This window comes from Hordeum vulgare, chromosome 4H, assembly GCF_904849725.1.
Source record: "Hordeum vulgare subsp. vulgare chromosome 4H, MorexV3_pseudomolecules_assembly, whole genome shotgun sequence".
Lineage (NCBI taxonomy): Eukaryota > Viridiplantae > Streptophyta > Magnoliopsida > Poales > Poaceae > Hordeum > Hordeum vulgare.
The window spans coordinates 116428129-116447145 of record NC_058521.1 but is presented as its reverse complement, the minus strand read 5'-3'; the positions used below and the strand labels follow the sequence as shown (position 1 = coordinate 116447145).

The 19017-nt window shown below is 40.6% G+C and overlaps 1 protein-coding gene across 1 annotated transcript; it reads right to left on the bottom strand.

The window, feature by feature from the left end:
• Positions 1-1382: 1382 nt before the first annotated feature.
• LOC123448073 lies at positions 1383-5637 on the bottom strand. The gene is made up of 9 exons (XM_045124846.1): positions 5463-5637; positions 5156-5305; positions 4868-5050; positions 3986-4315; positions 3725-3880; positions 2512-2632; positions 2341-2424; positions 1681-1770; positions 1383-1572 (listed from the first exon to the last, which is right to left on the bottom strand). The coding sequence occupies exons 2-6, from the start codon at positions 5297-5299 to the stop codon at positions 2513-2515; spliced, it is 933 nt and encodes a 310-aa protein (XP_044980781.1). The 5' UTR covers positions 5300-5305; positions 5463-5637; the 3' UTR covers positions 1383-1572; positions 1681-1770; positions 2341-2424; position 2512.
• Between the last annotated feature and the right edge of the window lie 13380 nt (positions 5638-19017).

The window sequence follows — 19017 nt, the reverse complement described above, 5'->3', positions numbered from 1 at the left end:
ATTGTGTGAGATGTACCCCAACCCATAAACAGTTTTAGTAGTGTGTGCGATGGATCCTCTATCGCCCGCCCACACAAGGTGACTGTTTGAAAGCCCGCCCACACAAGGTGACTGTTTGAAACTACGTCACTCAAATGGGTTAAAACTCGTTTGCTTAGGACGTCGCTGCACCTATGGTACTTCCATCAGAATCTATGAGCTCGCGGTTGAGCATGTTGACGTGCTCCTCGACGGGTGTCAGATATGGTACGTTATCCCTACCAAGTCAAATGTTTAAAATCGTTAGATATGCATGTATTTACAATCATCATGAAAGGTTAGATATATGATGTTCACAATGGTCATGGATGTGTTGGGAATCTTATATATACTCAAAATGTCTCTTGTGAAGTCCTGAACTTTCTCTTGCAATCTTTTTGAGAAAAAAAAGTATGCATAACTAGTGTAAGAACTAATTTCAAGTAGGATACTTAAGTATGTAATATAAAAAATCATTAAAATAGAAACAAAATTCAAAAAATATATATTTTGCATGGTATATAATTTAATGCGTGAGGTACGCTCCAAATTTCAGCTCATTTGAACATATGAGTAGCTTTGAGCAAAAAGATGAATTAGGTCAGAACAATACATGAACATTAAATGATTTTACAAACCCAAATTTATTTTTTTGCCGAAGGATACTTAGATGTCCAAATGATCTAAAGTTCAAAATGCATCTCACGCATTAAATTATCTACCATGCAAACACAAATTGGAACTTTCTCAACTTTTCTAGTATTTGTTTTGATTTTTTTATACATCAAAGGTGAGCCTAGGCATCGGATCGTGGCTTTGTGTAATGATGTACTTTTTTAACCTTGTTACCCTTTTCTCTTGGTTTTTTAGGATGAGATACAATAAAAAATATGAGAAGGTTTGGTCGTTCATGTCATTGAATAACAAGAACCGATGAAGCTTTATGACGTAAGTAGATGTGATTGTTAGTTATATATGTTGGTGTCATGTGATGTGAGATAGTATGCTTGTACTTTTGTATGTTGTATGATAAAGCTTGAAAAGAAATCATATAATGGATTTTGAATGCACATTTTTGTGTCATGTTTGTTTGTGAAAACATGTCATAGTAAATTAGTTACTGTCTAGCTGATTTTAGAACTAATTAACGCATCGTTAAGATCACACATTGCACATAGTGTTTTTGGATCTAATTGCGTGTGATGGCATTTACATCTCACACATTTTAATATTTTTAATTGTGTGCAACGACTCGCGCATTACATATATTTTTTATGAAATTATCACGTGTGATGCTATTCCAAATTGCACAGAGTTTTATGTTGAATTGTGTGAGATGTACCCCAACCCATAAACAGTTTTAGTAGTGTGTGCGATGGATCCTCTATCGCCCGCCCACACAAGGTGACTGTTTGAAACTACGTCACTCAAATGGGTTAAAACCCGTTTGCTTAGGACGTCGCTGCACCTATGGTACTTCCAACAGAATATATGAGCTCGCGGTTGAGCATGTTGACGTGCTCCTCGACGGGTGTCAGATATGGTACGTTATCCCTACCAAGTCAAATGTTTAAAATCGTTAGATATGCATGTATTTACAATCATTATGAAAGGTTAGATATATGATGTTCACAATGGTCATGGATGTGTTGGGAATCTTACTTGGCTGGTGCTCGCTTGACCTCCGTCGGCATACGCCACGAATTTGCAAGAAGACATGTAGTGGTTGTTGTAGGTACTCATTCGCGCCATCTACAAAATAATAACCTGTTTAATGAATCAAACCAAAAAGTGAAAACAATTTCATAGTTGACACTAGTTAACAATCATCAACAAGGGAAAATTTAACATTAGCATAGAATTCAATAATAACAAGTTTTATGAATGAAACCCAAAACCGAAGACAAACTAGAGTATATGAATCAGAGTAAATTTAACACTAGCACAATATGCCACACTATTTTGACACTGTCATGACAATACAGACACTATTTAAAGTTTTGACGCACTAGTTTGCAACCATCTATATGGGCAATGTATACATTTGGCACTAGCAGATTGCCCACACTAGTTTGGCCGACTACTTTGCAATCATCTACGTGGGCAATATACACATTCATAAAAAAAATTAGCATTATTTTTTAGTTTGGCAGACTAGTTTGCAATCATCTACATGAGAAATGTACTAGCAGAATGCCACACTAGTTGACACTAGTTCTTATTAGAACTTGTTCTTGATAATACAAATCAGATACAAACCCTAACCCACCATCAGATACACTAATTCCTAGGAAACTAGCAAGGAATCAATGCAAATCTCACCTTGTCGAGGCAGATCTCGTCACAGTCGTCTCCCTCGCCGAGGCAAAGCTAGTCACCGTCGTCTCCCTCTCCATCGCTGAAACCCTAATGAGGATGAACTAAGTGAGCAAAAAAACAAATCTAATGGATCTATGAGATAGGGCAGCGAGAGGGGGAGCTTTAGAAGTTTACCTCAACACTCGAGACAACAGGAAATGGCCGGAACCGGCCGGCGACGAGCGACAGAAAATGGGATCGAGCGCCGGCTCCATGAATCGTCAATCAATGCTTTGCAAAATAAAACTATTGGTTCCTAGCAACTAGCAACGATTACTTTCAAAATGAACCGCGTTGTGTTTTTCTACAACTAGTAATGGTGCACGTGCAAATGCACGTATCATCAGATGCATCAAATTTATTTATAAAATAAAAAATTCCTTATTCTATTTTCAAGATAGTAATAATCTGTATGAGTTAGGAACTCCATCTGCTCCGGGAGTGGAGTTGTGGAGTGGAGGTTCTCCGTACAGGGCCTAAGTATTTGAAACATAATAAAAACGAAAAATGGAAAAAAAAATCTATTTTCGGGTTTAAATTAAGATACCCACATTGAAGGTACAAACACAAAAAATACATGTTGATGTGTTCACTTGTTCTTCCATACAATCTGATGTGTTATGCACTACCATTGATACATACTAATAATGTACTTTTGCAATCTTATTTTTTCTACAGGAAACAGGTTGAAACCTACCCAAGAGGCAACATAACAAGATTTAAAAAGTAGAATGGAAATTTGGAGGATGCCAATAAGTCAGCTCGGCTGTACAGCAGCAAAGGCTAAGTGCCAAACACCTCCAACGGGAAGTTAACACTCTAAATAACTTCAGAAACTAACTCTTACGGACTCATATCTTTGGCCTAAAAGAAATCTCCACTTATTTCTTTCCAAATCTGCCACACTGCTTCATAAGATGCAAGAGAGATCTGCTTGTCAGACTTATCTCGATCTAATGAGTTCTTGCTCAATACGTATAAATCTTGCAACTATGTCAGCAATTATAGGTAGATGTTTTTCCCTGACTATAGGAACATCATCCAATGAATAGAAGGCAAACCTTTGTTATTCAATAAGTTACATTGTAGGGACCATGTGTGAACTATAGAACAAATAAAAACTCGAGTGAACAAAAAAGAAACTAATCTCAAGGAATTTCTCTTAAGCAAAGAATTCAAGATAGACATAGGGAATGATACCGAGGCAACGGAAATGTCTTTAGGTAATAGATTAATTGCTTGATATGTAATAACACACCTCCAGGTCAGTGAAACATCACTAATCACATCAGCGTTAAAAAAGAACAAGGAGACTTAATTAGGGCTTATATGAGATACGAGACTGAACCTTGGTGATCAGCTCCACCTTAGAGTCTTCCCACTCCTTCAAGTAGCCTCTAATTCGCTCGTTCCGGACAATAGCACCTGATACAGGCTCGCCGGTCAGAGGACAGACAAGTCCCTTCTTCTCAAACCAATCCTTGAGGAACTGTTGGTCAAACGTCTAAAACAAATTCAAACATACCCATCATTAGTTCACTATACTTAAAATCAAGAGTTTTATATATTGTATGCAGCTAAAAATTTTAGTGAGCACTAAGATAATTACCTTCCCCGTGGCAATTGTCACCGGGTCAATCATAACTTGGCCACACAGTGGACAGGTAAGATATTCTGGAATATCAGAATCCCTGGTACGCTGCTCTGCAAGCTTCCTATCCCTCAGGTTATCCATTGCAAGCATGAATAGGGGAGTAGGCCTGCGCCCGCCCGCTTGCTGACTATCACGCAGCCCTCTGAAATGATTACGTGCGGCAAACTTCTCTTGCTGACGCAACCCTCGCAATTTTCTCACAACTCTTACATCACTCCATTCTCTTTTTGGGGTCAAATGAGAACCATCTCCGCAGAATTCAAAGTATAAAGGGCACGGAGTTCCCTACATGGGTTTTGATCAAACAGATATGATTCCTTAGTAAGTTGGATTACAAGTTTATAAGCTACCAACTTCTCTTAAGCAAAGAATTCAAGATAGACATAGGGAATGATACTAAATGAAAACAAAACACCAGATAATGCAAGTTTGAGTCACTGAGATTGATGAAATTTGAACCCAATAAATTCAATTCCAGAATACAAATAAATTGTAGGATCTTATTAACAGAGGTCAATAGATGGTTTGTCTTTTAAGGATAGTAGATGAAAGGGTGCCTCTGTTAACACATTAGATCATACTACCAGCCCTGTAGACCTAAACATAATTCCAGTGTGCACTATTTGTAAGTTGTAAGGTGAGGCAATAACCCATTCAGATAACTGGTTCACGTGAAATCACCATAGGCATAAATTAACAATTTGCAGGTATTACTAATGTGAACAAATATCATTTATGGCACAGAATCATATATAGGAATTGCCATGTTATTAATAACAAAAAATCAGTAACACAGCAAAAAGAAGCAGATATAGGGTGTTGCAGTTTATAGCTCACCAAAGGTCCAGCAACCTCCTCCATCTTCTCTTTGTCATATAGCTGCTCCACCAAAGCAAGAGCAAACTCGACTGTTGTTCGTGGACCCTGGCTGGTCACCACATTTCTATCCACCACCACCCTGGAGTTCACAGGGATCACTTCAGAAGTGAACTTCTCCATGAATGACGGGTAGCAAGTCGCCTGAGGTAACAAAGCACGACAGCAATTTGTGAATACAATTCATCTTTCCACCAAGACCACCCTCACGATAGTCAATTGATCATAAAACGCTGACGAATTATTCACCTTTAAACCTTTGAGCATGCCCCAATGGGCCAACGTCACCGCGGGCGCAGCGCAAATGGCGCCGTAGAGTTCCCCCTTCTCTGCATACATCTTGACCATCTTCTCGAGCACTTTACAGTCTCTGAGATTAATTGATCCCGGCATCCCGCCCTACACCGAATTAAGCAGCAATACCAAATGATCAGGCCATGTGTGTCAACATCTTTGAGGTTGCAGCGAGCGCGAACGCCAATGGAACAGTTAGGCAGGCAGAGTAGGCGGTTGTTGATTGATTCAGGGAAAAGAAAAAGGCTGATTTGGTCGAAGCCTTGATTGTGGTCGGAGAGGAGAGTGGTGGACGCCCCGGCAGTGCGATGAGGTCGAAGGCCTCGCCTTCGAGGTCGGCGACGCGGGCGTCAGCGACGAGCTTGACCCCGTAGGCGGCCTCCACGAGGAGGCCCTCGTCCCCGGCCGGCGCCCGCGGGTGCGCGAGGCGAGCGGGGGCGGGGCCGAACGGGCGGCGGCGCCGTGTGCGCGAGGCGAGCGGGGGCGGGGCCGAGCGGGCGGCGGCGCCGGGTGCGCGAGGCGAGCGGGGGCGGGGCCGAACGGGCGGCGGCGCCGTGTGCGCGAGGCGAGCGGGGGCGGGGCCGAGCGGGCGGCGGCGCCGTGTGCGCGAGGCGAGCGGGCGGCAGCGCCGGGTGCGCGAGGCGAGCGGGGGCGGGGCAGAGTGGGCGGTTCCAGAACATGGACGTGGGGGTGGGTTTCGTGAGCGATCGAATTAGAGTAATCGGTTTCGTTAACGAAAGATTAGTTTCGTTAATGACGTTTTTAACCCTTGATAATATATCAGACGGTCCAGATCAGTAGTTGGATCTGCCCTCTCGTGCTTTTAATAGTACAGATACAGATGCACCTGCAACGCACGTATCCGCCATCAAATATAAATATGAATATGCTTAAAGTATCCGAAATTTAAAATCCTTGTCCTAGTATAATTTATAATATTTTTTCATAAATGGGAACCTATCTAGAAGTGTTCTAGTATGATCTTTCGGAGATAAATTATAATTGAATATAAGAATCTTAACATTCTTTTTAAAAACCGATAAATGCATTCAGGAAACCAAATGCTAGGTGTATGCAAAATGCACTTCACAGATTTTTACACATGTCAAACCCTATGTCGAATACAGATCTGCCTTTGCAAGGTGCTCAACATAGAATGTTTTTCTTTAGAGTATTTGTCCAAAAAAACTACAACATCACAAACTGCGGGCTCATAGAGAAAGATCGGTTTGATATACTAAAGAGGCGTTTAATATTAATATGAAAATAAATGAGGTTACACCTGCTTTTAATATGGTATACATATACAATCCCCCAAATACAAATAGGACTATTCAAAAAAGACTTCAAATCATAATCTGAAAATGAGGAGGGGCACCTAACTTTGGTGGCAAACAGAGCACATGGTCAATCTGACCTGAATAATCACATGCACCCGTGCAAATGCACGTACAAACGCTGCTTATACTATAATCAAGCTGTTACTATGTACAAATAACCATGTCAAAAAATATTGCAGGGCGATCAAATACTGTAAATCAACTACATAGGTTGAGATTTTCACTCAAAAAACAGGACAACGAAGCCAGAAAACACTGATACTGGATGTCTCCAAGCAGTTTAAAGCAAAATCATGCCACGCAATGACCTTACTATGCGTGTCGCTGCTGTCGGTTGCGTCTTTGTCTTCCATGCATGATAGAATAAATTTATGGGGCATGAAGATGACAATAACTGCACGAGGATGGACCCAAGCTAAGCTACGCTCACCTGAATTGGAATTTGTTAAAGAGCATTGTTGTATCATCACTTATGTCATAATTAGAATATATGATAACCATCTTGCAAACAGAATATTCACTATATCAGTTTTCGTAAGAAAATAGAAAATCACAATCCATGAGTGTGTTATTCCATCCATCAACACAAGGCATAAATTTTATTTAACTTTGAATCCAGATTTGTTTGTTTATTAGAAAAAGAGTCTATATTTGGAAAAGGAATCATTATATTCGAAAATGCATTTGGAGAACTTCACACGAAAATAATAAAGCAGTGTAGTCAAATAAACTGGAGATCGTTGGAAATAATAGTAAAATTGACCACGAAAAAAATGATTAACAAAGTGATTGTAAGGTATCACGACATGTAAGGCAAATGCTTCCCTAAATATAATACGACAAACGTTTTATGCGCATCAAACATAAGTACTAAATGACTTGGGTCCAACAGTTCTAGATGTGTATTACCTTTTATGAAGATTGACAAAAAAATGTAGCAAACACCAACAACATGTACTTGCTCCAAGAATGATGATAGATGTGAATCGTGTGGAAGAGCACACATAACCATGTAAAGCATAATGTCGATACATGAAACATCTTGAATTTTCTTGGAAAAGGACACAAGAACTCTTATCATGTCAGCAAACCTTCAATCTACAACATATGTTTGTCGTAACATAGATTAATCTCAAGAGAAAACATACTAAACAATAAATTTACCAGCATAAGGCAAGGAAAATATTTTCATACTTGCGCATATATGAGCACTGAACATAATATTAAGAAAATGATACTGAAGTTCATATGGAGAGAGAAACACAACGTTCCGGAGTGTAGACATCAAAAAGCATCTCCGAATGAAGACGTACTTACTTTAGGCTCATTTCTGCAAGACTCGATACTGTCAATAGGAGAAGACGGATCTTGTGAATTTCTTTTATATGTGGTCTCTCTATGGATATAGTAAAGGTTGAGAAGACGTACAATGTCAATGATCTTAGGGAGTCCACACATTATTGGTAATAGTTTCCCATCAGTCTCAAAATACTGTATCAAAGACAAATAAAGTTCTCTTTGTACTTCATAACTTGAATGTGCCCAAATATATGGGTTCAGATTAATTTGTGGAAGATAATATTTTAGTAAAGCTTAGGACATACCTGAAAGAGCGGATAGGTTAGTAATATACACATGTCCAAGCAAGAGCCATATAGAGATCACCAAGTTTGTCAAAAAATTCAAGATGTACATTCGTAGAGAAAGAGTCTTAAAATTTAGTACCTGCGGTGAAACAGATTTTAGCAAGAAACCTAATGTATCAGAAAAGGAAGAAATACAGAGACACTGTCGACACAAGAATTATGTCCTCCAGCAAACGCTGCGAGCATCACTTTGTACCGCCCATGATGGTTGACTCAAGCTTGCTCTTTTCAACATTATCAATTCCATAAGGCACGTTGAACAAAGTCCTATTATTGTTGCTCCCTAGCTAGAACCAAAATCAAACAAAGGAGAGACATGGTGTAATGAATGAAAGTCTCCACACAGTACAAATCAGGAAACCAAATCCAAAATCCCAGCATCTACTTTACTGCGAGGAGCTCGCTGGTGTCCAAATTTATCCTGAGGTAGACAACGTACCGGAGCCGATCATCTCGCCCTTGCGCCATCGGATCGGCGGGATCTCTCCTGCACGTCCACTCCCATTGACAGGCACGGGCATCTCCAGCAACAGGCGACACGTCGGTGAGGGGCTCTTGGAGATGAGCTCGAGCAGCCCCATCCCCTAGTCCCCTATATTATAAATTATTGTTTTAATCACTTGAAAAACACATGAAGGATTTATTTCTTCCAAGTTTGGTAGAAAGAAACTGGTCATGCAAATCCTCTAGATAATAGTCGACCTTAACAACATATTGAACATCAATCTTACCAACTTGGCAACTTGCTTAGATGCCCCAAAATCGGCAAGCTTAATGCAACCTTTGCTATCAACAAGAATGTTTGCACGCCGAATTAAAAACAATCCCATGATCATGAAGATGATTAGCACAATCTAACAATGAGTGGTACAAAGATTCTAGTATATGTTCAGGCTTCAGAGTTTTTACCTTAATGTCTATGTATCATTGCATTTCTATGCAGATATTCCAACCTTTGCAAAATATGACTGATATACTTCCTAATCACCTGATCAAAACATGCAACGAATCAATTTCTCTTATGTGAGTCAAATTACAGTAAACAACATGGATTGATGGTTACTTACTGCCTCCAGGAATGAACCGAGTTCTCCAAGAAGCGATTGGATAGACCCACCAGGAACAAACTCCAGCAGGATATTCAGTGTGTCTTCCTCACGCACAGTCCCAAGGTACCTCTTCTCAAACCGAAGAGAGTAGATCAAAGAACTACTTTACTGTGAGCATCACTCCGGTGTCCAGGTTGACCTATTGATCTCCTCATCTGTCGATCTCTTCATCTGTCAATCCTAACTCAGCACACCAAGCCTAATCTAAAAACGGTGTTGGTTTTATGACCTGGATCATTCCAATCATTTTTTCTACTTCATGCATGCTGCTGCCAGGACCGGCAATTTTTATAGATCCGCAGAATAACTAAATCCTGTCACGTGCCAACAGCTTCCCGCAGTATATTTTTTATGTCTACCCACACTTAAATTACAAATGCAAGATTCTACACATCAACCATTTTAGCCTTAGACATCAGGAAATCATTTGCACTCAGAATTCTCTATTTTGCAGATTTTCGTTAACTGAATTATCATGTAGCAAGCACATGAAGGAAATGTGTTTTGTGCTTGCCCACCTCCACCTACTGTTCCACAATTGCTATCAAATATACTAAGTATCGCAAATCACGCATGGCAAAGTGACTACCTTCTTGTCCAACCGGGAGTTTATTGGTCAACTAACCGATGGATTGCTCGGAACCCTCCGCCGCGGTCCATCATCTGCCTTTGTCGCAGGTGCCCCCTCCGCCGCACGGATCTGCCCGTCGGTGCTTGGTGTCGCCATGGGGACATCTGACCTGCTACCATGGTAGACATGCCCGCCGACGCCCCATCCGCAACACCATTTTGTGGAAACCTGGTGGAGCCGAGGAAACCAAGGTAGACATGCCCGAACGCGCCGGAGCCGACGCCACTGGATTAGCGGGATCTCCCCCGCTCGCCCGCCCCCGTCGGTGGGCACGGGCGTCAGAGGCAGGGGGCGGTGCGGCGGCGAGGGGCTCTTGGGATGGCGGCGGGGCTGGGCAACGGGGGGGGGGGGTGCGAGGGCTGGCGGGGCGGCGGCGGGGCTGGGCAGCGGGAGGGGGGTTGGGATGGCTGGCAAGGCTCGGCGCGGGCGGGGCTAGCGAGCAGGGCGAGCGGGCGGGGCGGGTGCGGCGCAGTTACGAGAGGACGTGCGAGGTGCGAGGAGTTTTTTTAGGTACGTGCGAAGGAGGATTAGCGTTAACGAAGTTTTCGTTAACGAATCTTTTAGACCATTGATTGTATGATTAAAGGGTCCAGATCTGTATTTGGATGTGCCCTCTCGTGCTTTTAATAGTAAGGATAAGGATAATGCACTCTATTAGAGCAACTCTAGCAGACCCCGCAAAAGAGGCAAACCCGCAAAAGTTCGGCGATTATGCGGGTTAGGCCCATTTTTCGGCCAGAACAGAGCCCACATACTCGCCCGGCCCGTAAAAAAATTGCCGCGACCCGCAAAACGCACGCCCCGACCACTATATCTACGGTTATGCGTCGCGTTTGCGGGTCGAAACTCTATCCCCCGCCGCCGCCGAGCCCCCGCGATTCCCCAGCCCTTCCCCACATTTCTCGCCGCTGGCGACCACCTCCCCCGCCTCCAGCCGCAATGTGGAGCTCCGTACGCGACTCCGGCAGCAGATCCGACGATGGAAGCGACCTACAGCGCAAGCGGCGCGTCCGGTCGGACGCCGCGAGGAAGCGCGAGGCCCGGAGGTGGACCAACTGCGGCATGTCACCACCGGCGAGTTTCCGCGTCTGCGAGACAGAGGAGTACGACCGTCGGCAGGTCGCCGCGGGCTCGTCCTCGGCCACGGGCTCCTCCTCTTCCGCGCCCCTTCTCCCTGTGAAGAGACAGTGGTCGGAGGAGCCGGAGGACGTCGTCGTTGTCAAGGAGGAGCCCGAGGAGCTCGGCCGCCGCAGAGTCGTCGGGCCGGAGGACTTCGTCGTAGACGTGGAAGCGGTTGCGGCAGCCATTGCCAAGCGCAGCTTGCACGAGGAGGCGGAGCGCCGGCGCCACGACGAGGAGATCGAAGACCTCCAGTGGCGGCAGGCGGTCGAGGCCAACATCGCCGCCAAGGCGAAGGACGACGAGTGGCCGCGCATCCGCGAGGAGCAGAAGGCGATGTACATCGACCTCGGCAGCTCCGACGAGGAGGACTGAGCTCGCACTGATTTAGTATGTAGTTTGTAATCTATGTAGTATGTAGTATGAACTTCCGGGAAAACTATATTTTCAAATTATGCAATTTCATTTACGGTTTCTGTTCGGCCGCGCTCATTTTCGACGCGTAAACGAGACTTAAGTGAAATCGCAAATGCGTTTTGCGGGTCCAGATTTTGCGGGGTCTGCTAGAGTTGCTCTTATAGGTTCGTTCAAAATATGGCGTGCCCACATATGTTCCCAAGATATTTCTGGTTATGTATGCACTTTACGTTTCTCACATTTTGACCATAGGTGCATATACATGTTATTTTGGCGAATAGGTGCATATATACATACCCAAGGCTTGGTATGTATATTCCTAATAAAGAGAAAAGGTATGTACATATCCTCTAATATTTTGAGGTATAGGACGATCAAATAATATGAAACGTCATCCCAAATGTTTATATGTATAATTGGGACGTTCTTATGTCCTTTTTCTAATATTTTACATTTCAGGCTATATAGTATTTTTTTTAAATCAGGGTCACACTTTTTCACGAATAATTTTCCTTTGCAAATTATGGTGATCAAATAATATAAACAATTGTCCTAATTATATTTTACTTTTATTAAAATGTGTGATGCATGCTGATACCCACACACAATTTTTTTACTTTATTAGGAATATACAACATACTCACATAATCTCCTAGTATATACCCAACGACTTCAAAATAAATTAGTATGCCTAAAAATATCCAACTAACATGTGATCTTCAAAAATGATATACCCAAGTCCCAACATACTTATTATCAGATTAGAAAATATGATATTTCTATAAATGATATACCTCGAGTGCAAATATACCTAATGTGTATGCACACGTATATACCCGACTATGTGAAAAGGGTACGAAAATGTTGTATATCACGTCAACATTTATAAACTAAAATATGGCTACGTATATACCTGGCTAGGTGAAATATGGCATCCAAAGTCATAAAATGGTTGGGAATGAAAACGCTATCTTAATTTGAAATAATAAAAAATATTGTACGTATCAACACGATGTGTTTGCACCCATATAAAGAAGGATATATATACCAACGCCATGGACGTTTAAGACACAATAATGAGGCCTTAATTACTATTTTTTTGCTCTTCAATTTGTACTATTAACGTCTCTCAAATAAGGAACCTAGCATGCATGTCATTATTTTGCTTTCCAAATAAATGTTACCATGCATGTCGTGTTGGATCATGGCACTGTTTCCAAATTATGTAATTATTTCTAAATCAGTAATTTATGGTGGGTTAATCCGTAATGCAATCAAATGGTGGAAAGACAAGGAGCCTGGACACCTAGGTGCCCCAAACGGTGAGAGTTAGGGCGAGGGGTTGTTGCCCCTCCATTTTTAATACAATGCTACCAACGTACTCATGGGCTAAGCCCAACAGGCCAATGGTGGTTGCCCATCCGTTTTACTTTATAACAATGTATCACACAATATATCATATAAATAACTTCAATATTGTAAAACTAACTTTTTTAAGGGCTCTATTATAAAACTAACTACAATATTATAAAAACGTCATGGAATATATTATAAAAATAAAATGGTTAAACAAAGACAACACACCAAATAAATTATGAAAAAATCACAATTACCAATTAAAATATTACTACCTCAATACAAGTAACTACAATATTTTTTTACTAACATAATATAAAAATGTTCACCACTTACAAAAAATAAAAAAAGTTAGACCAACTGAAAGGCTCAAAATATATAAAAATGTCATCCTTTCCAATTGAAATTTCTTACTTCAATAAAAGTAACAATATTTTTTGAATAATATAATGTAATAATGTTCACCACTTACAAAAAATAAAAAGATAAAATAATTGAAAGACTCAAAATATATTATAAAAAGTCACCCTTTCCAACTAATTATTTTTACTTCAATAAAAGTAATTACAATAGTTTTTGACAAATATAATATAATAATACTTACCATTTATAAAAAATAATAGATAACAGTTATAAAATGTCACCATTTACAAATAATATAGTGATGATGTGACAACACATGACACGCCACAAGCAAAAATAATAGTGCTGGCGTTTGATATTATGCCGCGTCACCACTCTATGTTGCCTTGTATCAAATGTGTCCCATATATAAGTGACATCAATAATTTTCCAATTCCACCACTATGCTTTTAGTGATGTTGTACCAAATATCTCAAAGCCATCACTATTTAAAAATATAATGATGGTGTTGATTAAAAATATAGATGCTATCAATTAAAATTGTGGCTAGCCATTTCTTTACTAGTGGCGTTATCCAACAAGTTGTTTTCTATAAGGGACTTTGTTTCAATCTCACCTAACATTTTTTTCGTGTGAGATATATAGCCTACCATGCCTACTGTGTGTCGACATCACCTAATTGTTTGTTTGAGACAACCTAATTTTAATGTGTGTGTTTTTCAAATATTTCCTTTTTCAATATTTCTGCAGCTTTGCCAAGAGCTCTAGCATCTCGGAACCGAACGAATCCTAGGCTTCAAACACCATAATGGCATTACACATTAGTAACATCTGTAGGGGATTTGCTTGCTTGGCTCTGCCATGTTACTTCCATTTTTTATAATATAGTTTTCTGTTTGTCGTGCCATATTAAATTGTAGTGGTGTATCGAGTCCTACATCAGATTAAGAAAGCTAAAGTGGTACGTAAAACAAGTCAAGTAGCTAAGACTCTGGAAGTGATCTTCCGGGAACCATCCCACCGCCACCGGCATAGACAGGATAATCAAGATTAATGATGGACAGATTGTTCTTCTCCTGGATCGATGAAGAGTGATCAATTTGCACACTTGGAACAACGAAACTACACATGCATGCAGATACCGAATCTACCAGCATTCGTCTTTGTTTTCTCCTATTATTAACCCCATGATTGAGTTTAATTAAGTCACACAAATCCAGAGCATCTGGGCTACTCTAATCATGTTTAAAGAAATTGTTTTAGGTTTTGCTAAATTTCCATTGAATGGACCTTTTTACATTTTTGGTCGAAAGGTCACAGACCGATCCTTTATTAGATAGAAAGGGAAAAGTACAGAAAGGCTTGACAGTCTAGGCGATCTAGAACGATCAGCCGTTGGAGTTTAAACTTTGGATACATACAGGAAAAACAAAGACACAACCCAGCCACAAGAGGCAAGCACAAAAATACCAAAGAAGAAGGAAAACAAGTCATCAGAGATCGCCAACACAGCCAGCAGCCCTCCATGTTGCAATATCTTCTCTGATTAGTTCGAGCACCCTCTACGCGCCCCTAGCCACCTGCTCAAAGATCCGAGCATTCCGTTCTTTCCAAATCCTTGAGTGTAGCAGGATTATGATAGTGTCAAAATTACGTCGTTCCAGCTTGGGTACCTCCTTCCTCGTATTTAGCCACCAATTCTCCGTACTACCAAAGCTATCATCAGGAGTCCGAAAGTCTGCCTTCGTCCAATCCCTGAATTTTATCCAAACCTGTTGAGAGAAACAGTAGTGCACAAATAGATGTGTGCAATCTTCGTGTGTCGAGAGGCAGAGTGGGTAAGATCCATTAGAAGGCCAACCCCTGCATTCCAGGTTATCCGTTGTTAAACACCTTCGGTGAACGACAAGCCACATAAAAATTTGCATCTTGGTGGTGCTTTGGATCTCCAAATCGGCCCATCACATTTTTACATTTCTACTTCTCGGTCGATGTTGAGAATTATCGATCTCACATTTTTCTTAAACAGAGGCAAAAGATTTGTTTAACTGATTAATTAAGTAAAAGTATCTAATTAATTAACTAAAATCCAACAAACAAAGTAACTCCAAAAGAGAACACATCGAGTGAAGACAACGGACATCATCAAATCCATGATGACAACCCAAACAATATGGATGGTCCAAGTGATTGATGGCCATCCATTAGACAGTGGTGCATGCCTTTCTATGGTGCCACTCTTTTTGTCTTTGTTCCTCAAAGATTTCTCCTTAGAGATGTTGGCCCGAGGGCACGTCCACCTTCCCGATTTCGCCCCTGGTTGCCTTCCTTGTTAGCAGGCAAGCAATTGACTTATCAGATTCAGGGCTAGCCGCCTCCAAGCTAGAAGCAAGTTGCAAAGCTCTTCCAGAATTAGTTGTAAACACACTACCTCATGAACTTCGTCACCCATAGATACGACCTGTCCAATGGTCAAACGCAAGTGGTGATAGTAGCATCCAAACCTCCAAGACATAGTGGTTGGCTGCGCTCCGACAATGGTAGTAAGGGTATTGTGCCCATCACTAAGGCCCCTAGGGAGCCCATCTCCTTCAGAACACTACAGGAATCAACTTCTTTGTCGTCTACCAAAGCAGACGGCAAAGGGGTGTTCCACTGTCGGCAAAGGCCTTTGCCGTGAGCCTCCTGCCGGCAAAACTTCTACGACTACTGTCGTCGGTAAAGACCCTTCTTTGTCGTCTGCCTGTACAAAGCGGATGGCAAAGGAGTTTATCGTCAGCCAGAGGCGCAAGCAGACGACAATGTGTTTAGACGACAACCGTCAGTCAACTACTCCGTTAGGTGGCTAACAGAGTATTTGCCGTATGCTTCTTTAAGGTCTTTGTCGTCTGCCTTCTTTAAGCTCTTTGTTGCCGGCTTTTTTAAAACATGCGTCGTCTGCCTTCTTTAAAACCTTTGCCATCTGCGTTCTTTAAAACTTGCGTCATCTGCCTTCTTTAAAACCTACATAGTCTGCCTTCTTTAAAACCTTTGTCGTCTGCCTTCTTTAAAACCTTTGTCGTCTACTTTCCGGGGCAGCAGACGGCAAAGTACCCATATGGGCCAGCCGCCTGTTACCCTAGTTTGCGCAGCTGTCTGCCACGTGGCCCCTTTGCCGTCAGCTGGCAGACGGGAAAGAGTCCATATTGTCACTATTTTGTTTATTTTATGTTATTTCACAGCACATATATATAGTTCACAACACATATATGATATATAGTTCACAACACACATATATAGTTCATATCACATATATGATATACATATAAAGTTCATTAATACCATTTGTTCATCAATCACAACACATATATCGAAAGAACCAACATACAAACTTTTACACTGTTCATCCATATATACATACATATAGTCCTACATTGTTCACCAACTCGAATGAAAACAAAAACTAAAGCACTCCATCAATGTCAGCTTCCATGTAGTAAATCTAATCTGCAAAATGAGAATAAGAAAGTTTGAAGAAGAAGAACAATATATGACATTTTTGAGCTTATTATGTCATTTTGGAGGAAAAAAAGCAAAGTATATGACCCTTTTGAGCTAACCAAGGTTATTATGCCATTTTTGACCTAACTAAGCTAATTATGTCATTTTGGATGAAAATAAGCTAACTATGTGACATTTATGATGTAAAAAATGTTCTTATGCCATTTTTGACCTAACTAAGCTAATTATGTCATTTTAGAGGAAAACAAGCTAAGTATATAACATTAATGAGCTTACCAAGGTTCTTATGCCATTTTGAGATTATTATGTCATTTAGGAGGAAGATACGCTAAGTTATGAGCTAACCAAGGTTCTTGTGATGTTTTTTACCTAACTAAGATAATTATCTCATTTTGGAGCTAAATTAGCTAATTATGTCATTTTGGAGCTAAATTAGCTAATTATCTCATTTTGGAGCTAAATTAGCTAATTTTGTATTTGTTGGTTAAAATAAGGTAAGGAGAAGAAGAAAGAGGAGAAGAAAGAGGAGGAGGAGGAGAAGAAGAAGAAGAAGAAGAAGAAGAAGAAGAAGGAGGAGGAGGAGGAGGAGGAAGAAGAAGAAGAAGAAGAAGAAGGAGAAGAAGAAGAAGGAGGAGGAGGAGGAGGATAAGAAGACGGAGAAGAAGAATAAGGAGAGGAAGAGGATGATTACAATACTTTTCTTATTTTGAGCTTATTATGTCATTTAGGAGGAAGATATGCTAAGTTATGAGCTAACCATGGTTCTTTTGATGTTTTTACCTAACTAAGCTAAGTATGTCATTTTGGAGCTAAAGTAGCTAATTATGTCATTTTGGAGCTAAATTAGCTAATTATGTCATTTTGTAGCATAATTAGCTAAGTATGTCTTTGTTGGGAAAATAATCTAAGGAGAATAAGAAAGAGGAGAAGAAGAAGAAGAAGAAGAAGAAGGAGAAGTAGAAGAAGAAGAAGGAGGAGGAGGAGAAGAAGAAGAAGAAGAAGAAGGAGAAGAAGGAGCATAAGGAGGAGGAGGAGAAGAAGAAGTAGAAGAAGAGGAAGAGGATGATTACAATACTTTTCTTATTTTGAGCTTATTATGTCATTTAGGAGGAAGATACACTAAGTTATGAGCTAACAAAGGTTCTTGTGATGTTTTTTACCTAACTAAGATAATTATGTCATTTTGGAGCTAAAGTAGCTAGTTATGTCATTTTGGAGCTAAATTAGCTAATTATGTCATTTTGGAGCTAAATTAGCTAAGTATGACTTTGTTGGGAAAATAAGCTAAGGAGAAGAAGAAAGAGGAGAAGGAGAAGAAGGAGGTGGAGGAGGAGAAGAAGAAGAAGGAGAAGAAGAGGAAGAGGATGATTCCAATACTTTCTTATTTTGAGCTTACTATGTCATTTAGGAGGAAGATACGCTAAGTTATGAGCTAACAAAGGTTCTTGTGATGTTTTTTTACCTAACTAAGTTAATTATGTCATTTTGGAGCTAAAGTAGCTAATTATGTCATTTTGGAGCTGAAGTAGCTAATTATGTCATTTTGGAGCTAAATTAGCTAATTATGTCATTTTGGAGGATAATTAGCTAAGTATGTCTTTGTTGGGAAAATAAGCTAAGAAGAAGAAGAAAGAGGAGAAGGAGGAGAAGAAGAAGAAGATGAGGAAGACGAAGAAGGAGGAGGAGGAGGAGGAGAAGAAGAAGGAGAAGAAGGAGGAGAAGAAGAGGAAGAAGAAGAAGAAGAAGAAGAAGAAGAAGAGGATGATTACAATACTTTTCTTATTTTGAGCTTATTATGTCATTTAGGAGGAAGATACGCTAATTTATGAGCTAACCGAGGTTATTGTGATGTTTTACCAAACTAAGCTAATTATATCATTTTGGAGAAAAAGTAGCTAATTATGTCATTTTGGAGCTAAATTAGCTAATTATGTCTTTCTTGAACCTAAATTAGCTAATTATGTCATTTTGGAGCTAAATTAGCTAATTATGTTATAAATGAACTAGAGAAAACTTACCGTCGTGGTCATCTAGGAGAAGCATCAGGGTTGCTCAGGCAGGTTGCGTTTGGAGATGGTTGCCCTGGAGAAGGGTCGTGCGATGCCGCTCGGGAGTTATTCTGTAGAAAAGATATTTTGCAATGTCTCGTTAACATGATGAAACTCAAATGTTAATACTAGTTTATAATGACCACTGAAATGAAACTCACCATGCCAACCGCAGAAAAGACGGGAATCGGTGGAGGGTGCTGACCGGTCTTCTTGCACATAGACTACACATTTGGTTTTGAAGAGTCGGTCATATTAGTTAGTACTAGCGATTCATCCTCAGTAAT